The 13,085-nt window shown below is 43.2% G+C and overlaps 1 protein-coding gene across 1 annotated transcript; it reads right to left on the reverse strand.

The window, feature by feature from the left end:
- Positions 1 to 504: 504 nt before the first annotated feature.
- Positions 505 to 10,730, reverse strand: LOC148653982 (integral membrane protein 2A-like). The gene is made up of 6 exons (XM_088597122.1): positions 10,506 to 10,730; positions 6,451 to 6,585; positions 5,063 to 5,260; positions 4,531 to 4,641; positions 3,773 to 3,917; positions 505 to 2,955 (listed from the first exon to the last, which is right to left on the reverse strand). Exons 1-6 carry the CDS (start codon positions 10,581 to 10,583, stop codon positions 2,867 to 2,869), a joined length of 756 nt encoding a protein of 251 aa, XP_088453248.1. The 5' UTR covers positions 10,584 to 10,730; the 3' UTR covers positions 505 to 2,866.
- Between the last annotated feature and the right edge of the window lie 2,355 nt (positions 10,731 to 13,085).

The raw sequence follows: 13,085 nt of genomic DNA on the forward strand, positions 1-13,085 counted from the left end.
CACACCATTGGTTATGGGGCTATTTAAAGCACATAATTTACTCACTGCAAGGATTACAATGAGTTAAAGCAATGGAGTGCTAGAAGACTGAAATGCACTGAACTAAACCTATTCTTATTGCAACTCAATAGTTTTCCAAATGCATTTTTCCACACGAACCACCTCAGAACTTCAGAATAATAGTTTGAATGAAACTAGTTTTTTTTAAAGTTTAGATGTGCTGTAATGATTTTAAGAAAAGAATCTTCATGGTGCAGTGACTTTATATTTATCATCTGCATTGGAGATTATCAGTGATTTTTGAAATATTATTCACCAGCTCCCTCTACTGACTCTGTAGAATTACTACAGTCAAGAAATAATCCCAAATGCTGCTGCCTTTGAAAGAAATTACTTGTTGGGATTTATGGTGAAAACATGCAAACATTTTTTCCAGAAGAGGCATTTGAAGATGGACAATTTATTGCCGTGCATTTACCAAAAGAACATGCAGACAAAACAATGTTATTTTTTTAAAGAAGTCATTTATTTATCAACATAAACTTACAAAGTGAATTTCATACAATGGTTTGCAAAGCATAATCCTCATCTTTAAAAGACGTTTCAGCATCCTAAACCTCCATTTTCTGTCACATTGGTAACATGGTTTAAACCCTGCTTTCTAGATTCTTGATTGTCCTTCCATGAACAGTAGTCATGCAATCGCGCATGATGATTTCCGCACGTTAATTAAAAGAAATGAACAGAAAAGCCATCTTAAAATTAGCACTTGAAAGGCATCAACAATTAACCACGCATACAGCTTTTGCGGTTAGAGGAAATTACACTGATTCCAAACTCTACTGAAGACAGCACCGGAGAATAGCACACCTACAATCATAGTTAGTGGTTTAAATTAGATTAGCTTCACATTGACCCGATATTAGCATAGCAGCGAAGAGCAAAGAACACCCAGTTCTCTCCTACACAGATGCTGATGGCCAGTGGTGTAACAAGGAGGAAGTTGGGGAGGGAGGGGGCATTTGGGTTTTGTGAAGGTGCTCCCATATGCCCAAGCAGCACAATGGCCCCAAGACAGAGGTGCAGTTCACTGCTAACTGATTTAATTACATAAAATTAAATGTTGCATTGACTCAGATATTGCACTTGACCACTTCAAGTTGGAAACTAAGCAGAGGGAACAAAGGAAAGACGCTGCAGGCATTAACCTTTTCTCCCGTACACACACCCAAGCACTCCGTTTCATTTTTATTCATTTGACAGGTCTGTTTAAAGTACTAAAAAAAAAAAAAAAAAGAAGTATCTTTTCAATCCATGAAAGCATTTAAAGCCTTAAAAGAAAATCTGAGATTTCGTGCAGTTCCAAAACCCGGTAGGGAGAAAAAAAAAGTGAACCAGTCAGCAAGTATATGAAGTTAAAATTAAAATTCTGTCTACTTTTCTAAACAGATTAAAGAAACCAAACTGCATACTGCACCAAACGCACGCACTTGGCATGCCAACCAAAGAGCCCAGCACACTCGGGGCGATAACAACACTCAACACGTACAATAACAGGCTTTGTGATTTGTCCTCAATGTGCAAACATCACAGCTTAGGTTTACCACTTGGCTTCAGCGATCCTGTTCGTGTTCAAATGATTGCTCACATATTCGTATTACTTGAACTCCGCTACAAGATACTTTGAGTAAATGACCATTAAAAAATGCACAGATAAAAAGTGACATTCAGAATGACAAATCATCCCAAATAATGAAAATCCTATTGAAATATGAAAAGAAGTCCGTGGCCCTATATTACTACAGCTTGGGTTAAATTTATCAGTTTAGCATACGTATACAAGCAGATATGGGATCATGGTACATAAAGACAAGTCAGCTGAGCTTAGTCTGTGATCTTCAGTAGATCTGGCGATAACTGGATTATTTTTCATCTTTAAAATACTCAAGCTAAAACGATAAATACTGTAACTTTTTCTATGGCCCCTTTCAAACCCAAAGTACGTCTAAAAATGGACACCAATTCTAACTGATTTTTTGACCGTGCTGAATTCAAGCTTCAGCAGTTAAATCTTTCAGTTAGTAGAAGCAAATGACTTTTACACATTACTAGCACGGCAGTTCTACTCAGGGTCGAAATCGATTGCTTTTCAGCTTCACTATAAAGAGGTTTAAAGGAACCACAGTCTAGTTTCAGCTACAAAAAGGCACCAGTGATACAGAACATGCTGCTAAGGACTGGAGGCAGGGGAAGAAGAATCTTAGCACAACCTCACATACTGCTTTCTATCAGGTAGTGGTTAATACAGACATGTCCACAAAGAAACAGAACATCCAGTTTTTCAATACCATCTCCCAACATTCAAATCTCGCGACTGTTTTATCATAGAGCCAAGCACCACTGTTAAACTTCCATGGTGCAAATGCAGTGGGTTTTCAAAGGAATTTTAAGGGCCCTAGGAACATTTAATGAAGATACAACACAAACCTTACCAACTTACCAAAACATTCTGATACACTGTTAATGCTGTTACCAGCAGGGAAAGAAAAAAAACATACGTCTAGCAACAACAACAAAAAAAAAACCAATACCATTAATACCCTGGCTGCAGAAATAAGTGAGCCTAAAAGTGGCTCAGGTGATACAAATCAGCAAATACCTACTTATCTACTGAACTCAGTGCATACAAAGCGGGAGGGGTGAAAACACACGGAAAATGGCTGTTATTTATACGCGTAAAAATTAGCCAGTTCGGAGCACAATTGAACTCCATCATCGAGATCCCATCTCTCCTGCCAAGGCAGAAGACCGGAATGACAGAGGCTCTCGCGGATACCCCCCCCCCCTCCCCTCTCCGGCGCTCGTCTCAGAATTTGCAGATCCTGGTTTCAGTCACGAACTTGTTCTCGAAGTGGCGGATGGTGAAGCAATCCTCGAGAGACCGCTTCTGCAGGCCTGTGAAGAAACAACAGACCGGCGATGTGTTTTTGTGTGCCACGACTGCAAATGTTTAACCATCTACACGTGGCAAAAAAAAAAAAAGATGAAGCAGCTCAGTTTTAAGCAATTGCTCGTGAGGATCACGTCTTTCAGGTTTCTTTTAGTTTCTGTACTCCTTCACCCGAACCCAAAGCACACACATCGCTTGCAGCATCAGTGCATTTCACATGCTTCAGAAGGCAAAATTCAGTCCAAGTATATAATGGGGTTCTATTTCATTCTGTCAAGAATGTTAATGACTTTTTGCAGATAAAAACAGAGAAAAAGGAAAGCGACAGCGATTTTCAAGCACTGTACCAATGAACCATCAAACAAAAGATGGGAACTTCCAGGCTGTGGCAGTACAAGCATCACTCAGTGACAAGTGACAGACTGTCACCCCGTCTCGTTATGCTTTGTCATTTCAAAAGCTAAGGGACCACCCACTGAGGACTGGAGTTGTAAAACATGGACAGACTGAGGGATTAGAAATCACCCACTTATCAGTGCTCCTTTCTCTAACTGGTAATCGTAAACATTTTTGTTTTGAAGCATCTTGCATTTCCAAAGTAGATGCATATCTGCCGCTTTTCAGCTAAAAACATGCAAATAATCTTAAGGGGAGATAATGTAGAGGGTAACATTACATGTTTCAGAAAAAAAGGCAGAAACGGAAACCCCTCCACTGTGAAAGACTGCCCAACAAAATCCAACCATCCCCAATTCCTGCAAGGAACATAAATGGAAACTGTCAGCATTATAGATCCAGCAGAAAGGGGAAGCTATACATTACCAATGATCTCACTCCTGTGCTGCATCCTGTAAGTGTCCTTGTCATCACAGAGGTTATAGATGTAGAACCCCAGCTCAGTCACGTCGTCAATACGCTCGGTCACGACCAAGTCCTCATGTATCAGGTAAGTCTTGTAAGAACCAGTCTGAAAAAAGGACAAAAGAAACCTTTAGACAAAAACATTCACTTCTAAACCATCTCCAATACAGTACTGTTGCAAGACCAAAGAAACACAAAAGACAAAACTGTGCCATCTTACTCTTCCAAGATTTTACTTGGTGGTTTGCAGTAAACTTTAAAAAGATTGAGTAATTTACCAGTGAATTAACTTCAGCTAGAATAACCCAACACATTATTCAATGCAGCTGTGCACAAATAGCACTGCAGCATGTAAATGTTCTGGGAGCTTTAAGCAGACAGACCACATCCACTGAGAGCCCATGAAAGGTTTTTTTAAGAGTATCTTTTCTCAGCAGTGATGTGGGGATATAGATTTCTGTAAACTGATACATCACATAAGGAAGTGGGACGATGTTGCTTACATCAGCAATCAGCAATAGGACAACATTGAAAGTACTTAACTTGAAAAAATATTGAACATCTGAATAAAGGCCGTTGAATTTGTGTGCACCACTGTCTTGGTGATACAGAAAGTTAATGATTCAAAAGGTTTTGAATGCTGTTCTAAAATGTTGACTCCTTTGAAGTCAGCCCAGTGCTGTTACTTATTATGAGACGAACACGATAGTATTACAAACCATTAACTGCACAAAGAGATCCAGTAAGTCTTCAGGAGGCATGACAACCGAGGAGTTGAGAGGAATGACAAAGCAGGTGTCCAGATTCAGATCCAGGTAAGCCGTCAGTTTCTGTTAAAATAAAACCACCGATTTATTTGTTTGCATCACATTTAACGGAAACACTAATGTTCCCACTCTGAACTGAGAAAATGTCAGCAAAGCAGTTGACTAGAATAATAAGACTGCACAAGGGTTTGCAGAAATGGGTTCTGCATGCAGAAACGGAATAATATTCTCTACATGCAAGACGCATCAATGGCTTTAATACTACAGAGCAAGGATATGCAGAAAAGGAAACTAGCCATGCACTCCTAGCATTCCCCATCCATTACTTCTAAACAACAGTGTATACAATGTATGCATTTTTTTTTAGAATGGGAGGGCGTAAGCATTCTAGTATCAAGAAATGTCAAAGTGTAAACGTAATCGCTCAATAATATAGACCGAAACCCGGTTTTAATCCTGAGGCTAGGCTCCAGCTCCGCCTCACCCTGTCAAAGTCGTGCAGGATGGCCGCAGGGTCGGTGGGAGCGAACTGAGGGACGGGCACATTGATGATGGCCACGTTGTCCCGGATTTCCACCTCCTCGTCGATGCGGGGCAGGTAGTAGGGCTCGCGCGTCTCCAAGTCCATGGGCACCAAGTTGTTGTCCATCTCGGCAAAATGCATGCCGCCATGGTACAACTTCTGCTTGGGGGGGGGGGGCAAAAAAAACACAATCAAGATGCAATGCTCCCCTATACATCACACTCCCCAGCACTACGTCTGCATCAGGCCCTGCACAAGGTGCATAGGTTGCTGGAGAGACTTTATTCCTGCTCCATTTTGTGGTTGTTCCTTTTGTCGCAGCTGTACTCAACATGCAGGCTGCTCAATTTTAAATGGCAGGGCTGTGTTGCCGGCTTAACACTAAGCAACCAAATCAAAAAGAACTGAGCATGCTTCAGTCATGAAAAACTGCTTACATGTAATACCCCATTATTTGCTAAACAAGAAGCTTCCAACAAATTTTGTTTACTTGGTGATGTAGGAGATATGCCAACGCCAAAGATGTAATTTAACTGCAGCAAATATTTAATTTGAAATCTATTTTATAAGCAAGGGCTTAAATAAGCCCTTTAAGTGTTGCCAAGTGGCAATAGCATTAAAACAGCATGTTATTTTAAAAATGGAAGAAGCTTAAATATAAATCAAAGACTTAGAGAGGAAAATCTAACTTCATTACAGCCATGTCAGAAATAATGTCCATTATGGTCATTATGTTAACAAAAGCACTACCAAGATGACCATAACCTCAGTGTTCTTTTAACAGTCTCCTTATATGGCTTACTGCAATTTCTACCGACTCCAGGGCTGTCTCCTATATAATAGTGGTACTGCACCATCCTATTTGGGGTCAACCATCCTTATATTCGATTTCTTAGCTCCAATTTTATCTGACGATATTTATCTTAAATTAGCAATTCATAGCGACAAAACTGGACTTAAATATCCCGCATGCCTTTTTAGGAGAGGGAAATATCTAGCCCATATCTGGGGTAAAGGAACAAGCAAAGGTTTATTCCATGCTCAATAGAAGAAACAATGTTGGTTCTTTTCAATTTTGAGCACAGAATAAACCTTTACTTGTTCCTTTGCAGCCAACACATGCTGACGCAGCTCCCTGCTTGAACTGTATCTGGGGTAAGCCCACATTGGCATAGAGAGAACACGGAAACTCCACCAGAAGCAGCCAGGTAGTAACCGAAACCCGGGACAACGGATCTGGGAAGTAGCTGGACTTGCCAGCTTGTCAGCCATGCTCCCCAAACTGAACGTGCACCCCTCTCCCGCCTTCTGTTCACAGAGGTTCCTGGGGACAGTTACTGAGTGCGTACCTTGGGCGCAAAGTACCTGTACACACAGGCGCCGCCCACGATGAGCCCAGTCAGAATGAAGGCCAGTCCCAGCAGAGTCAGCAAGCACCTCCCTGTGGAGTTCTCATTTCTGTACTCCGTGGCTACCTCGGGATCCTGCAAGGGAGACGCCTCAGGTTAACTGTGGGAAACAAACCTCCAAGCACCATTCTCGTTCGTTTCCTTTTGTTCATTCAGCTAACCCCTCCCTCCGGATCTCTTCATTTACAGCTGGAGTGCAAAGAATGAAAAACAGTTTGTAGCACAAGCGGCTGCCTACTGCAGTGCCAATTAAGTAACAACTATTTAAGCGCCGCGTATGTCTGGCTTTGCATGCCCTCTTATCTCTAATCTGGCACCTGTTTCACCATCTGCGCTCGTCTCAAACAGCATCTGACATTTTTGGCATACTCCTCACTTCCCTTTGTGGCCACAGACCTTCTATATTTATCAAACTCACATCCAATGTGCTTGTAAATAAGTCTGTTTGGTTTATAAAGTAAGCAAATATAGGCTTGCTATTTTTTCTTTACCTTTTGATGCAGGTGTCAATGAGCTAAGTTGCTTAATTGGTGCAAGCAACTTGAAGCAAACTGAGAAATCTACACTCACCTTAGACTAACCCTTTATCTACGCATTGTTTTTTATTTAAGGTACATTGAGGCCTAAGAGACAAATTGGTTTACATCTGACTAGTTAGTCCCGAGTGTTTATTCCGAAAACAGATGTATATACACAGACTTCACACCGACAGATTCTTTCTTTTTAGTCAAGCAAGGCAGGAAGAGTAAAAAATTGCTGGGCTCCAGAATTCTTCAGCGACTAAGGAAACTGGTCCCTGGCTCTAGGCTATGCTCCGAAGACCTGACTTCACTGCTCTGGCTCACTTCTGGGCTGTATCATCACTAACCAAACTGGATTGGCCATTTCCAACATTTCTAAGGAAAAAAAGACAACTCTGTGTGGGCTCAAGATGGCCACAGTATCAGCCCTCCACACAGCCGCCACAGCGGGTGAGTCAGAGCTGCAGGAGTCCTCTGGGCCCCAGTGTCTGGACATGGAGTGACTGGCTCTGGGCAGCGTGTGGCCAGCAGGAAAGTGTGCACGCTCCTCACCACTCCTGTGCTGCTGCAACGACCGTAACAAGGGGTAGGCATTGATTAACACCTGCAGACTCCATACTGTGTGAAATAAGTGGAGAGAAATAATGCCAATACCATTTTTTAATAAAATATAAAAAAAACTGAGATGTATTCTGAACAAATACTGCAACCATTTTACAATTTATAATAAACTGACAAATGCACTGCATGAAGGCAAAGTCACATGAACGTACTGGAAGAGCGACGTGTGTGTTAACAATCTTGGTGCTCTTCCTAGGAATTATTCGGCATTTCACTAGAAGGTTGTTCACATGTTACAAATACCTTCCTCTTTTTCAAAACAAAAGTTCACAATTTCTGAGGCCTGCAAATTAGTTTCCTGTGCTTGAAACTAATCTTTATGCATATGAACTGTAAACAGCTTCCTGTACTCATATCTTATGTGAAAATTAGTGCACTAGAAACATTCTGCGCTGGTGAAGCTTTTGGTTTAGCCTACTTTGCTTTGTAAGTGCATGGTACCCAGCATAGTGCCCCGTGTATATTTTTTCTAACTCCTGGGACCATGGCAGAATCAGTGGAAATGTCCAGTGCATGAACTGCATAAACTCACCATTTTTATAACTCTGCACAAAGCAACTCTTCATTTCACTGTATATTGTTGAGATCATCAAACCTTATTCTTTACTGTTTAATTTGGCAGTAATCTCTAAATAAGTAGAATGAATAAAGCACTCCGTTTATTCAGAATGCCACTCCAGCAATGCTTTCTAGTTGCAAAAGAGCTGTGAAGCGGTTGTGGGATTTTGGTGCTGGTGATTAGAACACTGCTGTTTTACATAGTCACACAAAAAAAATCAACAGCAACTGACTGCTACTTCCCAATTTTAGTAAGATTTTAGCAGCACTTCTCTTTGAATTTTGAAGAAAAGCAGTTAACTCAGTGAACCGAAACTGTCCAACTGCAAGATCCCAAGAACAGATAAAACAACAGATGCACTATGTACACTTAAACGGGACTAATGTTGATAATGGAGTTGAAAGCTCGTCGTCTAGATTTTGAGTTGGGGAAGAACAGAAGTGTATGAATAGGTGGTGCTAATGTGTTTTAAGATGGCAAAGCAAGAACGACAAACTTTACACAACTATCATGTCCACTGTCCCTGCTTTTTAATCCCTATACACAGTGCAGTAGTAGCTAAATTATCTGTAATTAATGAAGATGCTTATTACAAGCAGGTGCGCCAGTCAGACACACAACCAGAAACTCTAATCATATTTCTGCAAAAGGCCCAGTATACATCACACCAAAAAAAGTCTGCAAGAGCTTGCCAAAAGATTAACAATATCAAATATTTTGTTGTTTGACATAAATCCTTTTCCCTGTTCAGCATTCAGCTTATAACATAAATAAGCGGTGCAGTGGCTCTGTGGCTGGAAGGTTGCCAGTTCGTATCCCGAGGCTGGCAGAGGAATCCTACTCCATTGGGCCCCCTGAGCAAGGCCCTTCACCCCAACTGCTCCAGGGGCGTCGTATAAATGTCTGACCCTGCCCTCTGACCCCCAGCTTCTCTCCCTGTCTGTGTGTCGCATGGACGGCAAGTTGGGGTATGCGAAAAAAAGAAATTCCTAATACAAGAAATTGTATATGGCCAATAAAGTGATTTGTCTCTCTCTACTCAGATGGTGGAAAAGCACTTTAACCAACTGTTAAAGGGACATGCCATTGAAAGCACAGGTACAGCAGGAATTGAGACCTTAATGCTGTTGGTTATCGCTTATCATGGAAGGATTTTTGCAAGATGGAGGGGAGAAAGAGAGAAGTTAGGATGTGGGAAAGGTCAGTTAGCACCAGCAATAAAGTGTGCAGCCGTGCTGTGGTATCTGAAAATATCGCGCTTCCTGCATTCCTTGAAAGTTGATTTTCCCCAAACAAAACAGTGCCGCACTTCAAAACGGAAGGAAAAATGCATTAGCATTAACCATACTGCTGAACTGATAAAGGGGGATTTACATATTACCAGTATCAAACAGTTACTTGTTCCCAGCAATAACCCTTCAAGCAATGGCACAAGCAGGCCCCTGTAAGGGCAGCTGCATCCTAATATTTCTGACGGGAGTTACCACTGGGGCATCTGTTACAACTTCTGCAGATACTGGGAACACACTGATAAACATCTTTTAAACAAGTACGACACAACAGAAACCGCCGGAATCCAAGTCCGGCAATAATACAATTCAATCTGCGTGTGTGAGGGGTGTTCAGTCCCGAGTTGAATTCTTTGTTTTAATTTTAGAGTTGAAATTGTATCAGAGGTTAGATACTTCATTGGTCGCCTAGTAATGATAGGAAGATGAGTTATTAGCTTACTTCAAATGCTCAATCTAGAAATTCGGCAGACCTTTACAAATAACTAAATATGATCAAACGCATAGTGCCAACGCCAAAAAAAATAATGCCAGACGCATTAGGACAGCTCACCCCTCGGAGGTATCAGGACGACTCGTGTGCCCTCTACATAACTAAACATGTATCTCACGGTACTGAGAAAAGACACAATACCGCCGATATTTATTTTTTCGTTTTTGTACACCAGACAGCAGGACGACGACAACAAACAGGGGCTGTCCTAATTAGCACTTTCATTTTCGCGTTTAGGAAAAAGAGCAACTTAGATCGTGTTTCTCACTTAAGGACACCGGTGCAAAACTAACGAAGAGCTACATGCACCGTTGTAATAGGAGCTCGGGAATACCGTATACTGCGCCACAACACGCTCATCGGCTGGAGCTTTAAGAATAAAAAGCACACGGTAATGCGTGTGCATGTTAATATCGCACTACGGACGTGCTGCTCATACAACTGACTACTACAAATAAATACGAGGCCTAACAGGTAAAACAAAACGAGCCTCTTTAAAACAGGCAACATACCTTCTCGGCCACAAGCACATCGCCTTCTTTGCCGAGGGCTTTCTGAGCCAGAGAGGAGTTAAAGGCGATTTTCACCATGTTACCAAAAACCAGGCCGTGGGTGTCAACGTCGTCAAATAAAAACAAAAGTCCTTGATCCTCGAGCTCTTCCGCAGCCTCTTGATCTGCCTGGTCTCTTAGTGACGCACTTTTCTGTCGCTCCTCTTCTCTACAAAACCGGAACTCCCCTGTCGGCCCCGCCCCCGCTGCTCGTCACATGACCAGGCCGTGCCGCACTTTCCGCCGCGCAGGGCATTGTGGGCGTGGGCACCTGCCTATCTCAAAGAGCTGAGACAGACAGAGGTGCACTTCCTACTGCACTGTGACAGATATTCTGGGATGAGAGAAACATTCTTCCCTAAACTCAGAAATCTAGTGCCAGAGTTCCCACACCTGCCAGAATCACAACGGGTCCCAATCCTACTGGGAGAGGGAGAAGGGCAGTCTGCAGTCTGAACACTGAATCATTTAAATCCATGGCCACTGACCCTCGTCCTGGAGAGCCACAGTACAGCAGTTTTTTGTACATCTGCCTCATATATAATAAATGTCTAAAGTGCACAGATACTTTAATTGGAATAATTAAAAAAACAGTGTAATCTCAGGGTCTTAAGTCATTAAGAGCCATGTAGAAAAATGACTTAATTGAACAAATGACTTGCTCTTAAATGATAAATAACAGCTGCATTATCCCAGCAGTGCGAAACGAGTGATTCAGGGTGACCTGTAAACTGTACTGTATTGGCGGCCAGGCGTAGAAACCCTGTTGGTTGAAACAAGTTGGCAGTCTGTATTCACTCCCCTGTGCAGCAGTGTGAGTGAAATATGATGAACAAAGTAGGGGAGAACCAGAAATCTCAACACAGTAATCATGAGAGGGGTCATTCATCTCTGTGGATGTTCCCTGCTTGTTGTACTGTGGCTCCGGAAAGTGTTGTGCTTGCACAGGTTCAAACCTGGAGGGGAATTAAGACCCAGAAGTTCCTTTTTTTTTAAATGTAACTTACTACAAAACTGTTCACAAAATAATCTGAAAAGAATGTTTCTTTGAGCTTGCAAACTCTAAAGGCTGTAGGGAAGAAGATTTCACCCATGCCTCAGCTGCCAGAACAGTAACAATTACAATATAAGATAAGAGCATACACAATCTTAGGAATTTGTCTTTCTGCATTACCCCAACTTGCTCTCCATGAGACACACAGACAGGGAGAGAAGCTGGGGGTCAGAGCGCAGGGTCAGCCTGTTATACGGCACCCCTGGAGCAGTTGGGGTGAAGGGCCTTGCTCAGGGGCCCAGCCAAAGGCGCAGATCCTTACGTTATTATAAGGAATTACCCAGCAGGTAGATTCTCAACACTTTGGCCCTCTCAACGGAAAGCCAGACCCTAGCACTTCGGGTCCAGAGAGCTGGTGCTGGCCCACAGCGCCAGGGCACTTCCAGACCAGCGCCAGGCCCTGTGGTCCCATGGGGGTAGTGACACCTGCCTCCTCCGGCTGACAGACTGTGCCAGTGCAGCTGTACTCAGTGCTGAAAAGAGAAACAGTGGACTGAATAGAGAAAAAGCAACGGAGACCTTTCTGGGTTTTAATTCTAGGCCTTCTGTGTGGCGTTTGCATGTTCTCCCTGTATCCACGTTGGTTTTCTCGGGGTGCTTTGATTTTTTCCAACCTTACAAGGAAAGCTGGCTAAGTTAATGAATCCCCCGTGTGTCTGCACAATGGACTGGCCTTCTGACCGGGGTGAAGTCTCATCTCGCGCCCTGTGACCCCAGGACGGGCTCCAAGTTCCCCCGACACTTCAGGAACGGGACCCTGTCCGAGAACGGGAAAACATCTGGATGAGCAATGGAGACAGATCTGGCGCCATCTCGCGGGGGTCCAGCGTAGACGCGTAGATGCAATAGCTGCGCTTCACCGTGGGCGAGAGGCGGCGAGGCGGCGAGGTGGGGGGGGCGATGTCGAATATCGTCCTTCCTACAGTACGTTCAAATCAAAAGCGTTCATTTTGTGGCTGCCACTAATGAAAAATAAACTATGCGTGGTCAAACAAACGAAGCCACGAGCTCAATTAAAAGCCTCAGCAATTTGCACTATAATTAACTGTTTCGTGGCTCTTAGCACTTAACGAAAAGCACATCAGAACAGACGGGGCGCGCTTGGAAATTCGTCAGGACCACGATTTCTGTTTTTCCTTTTTTTCCCTGTGTGCTGATACTTCACTGAGGAGCTTGTTGGCGGCTGCGGGTGATTTGGCTTCACGGGCGGATCTTCGTACTTTTGGAAGAGGGGATCGCCGTCCCCCCCGTCCCTCCCCGAGTGTGCGCCGGGGATATCCAGTGATTTGCTCAGCATGTCGGTTTGGCTGGCGCCCTGCGCCAGGGTCCCCGCGCCAGTGCAGGCACATGCTGTTCCGCGGTGGGCTTCTCGATGATGTCACGCTTGGAGCCTGGCTGCTCTCGGCTCGTTCGCACGTCATAAAATCTTAAATGTTTCTTAGTTGCCAGTTGATGCTTCTGAGCTGAAACAGCTCCGTGAAGTTGCC

This window comes from Lepisosteus platostomus, chromosome 10 (assembly GCF_059453375.1).
Source record: "Lepisosteus platostomus isolate fLepPlt1 chromosome 10, fLepPlt1.hap1, whole genome shotgun sequence".
In the NCBI taxonomy this organism is placed as follows: domain Eukaryota; kingdom Metazoa; phylum Chordata; class Actinopteri; order Semionotiformes; family Lepisosteidae; genus Lepisosteus; species Lepisosteus platostomus.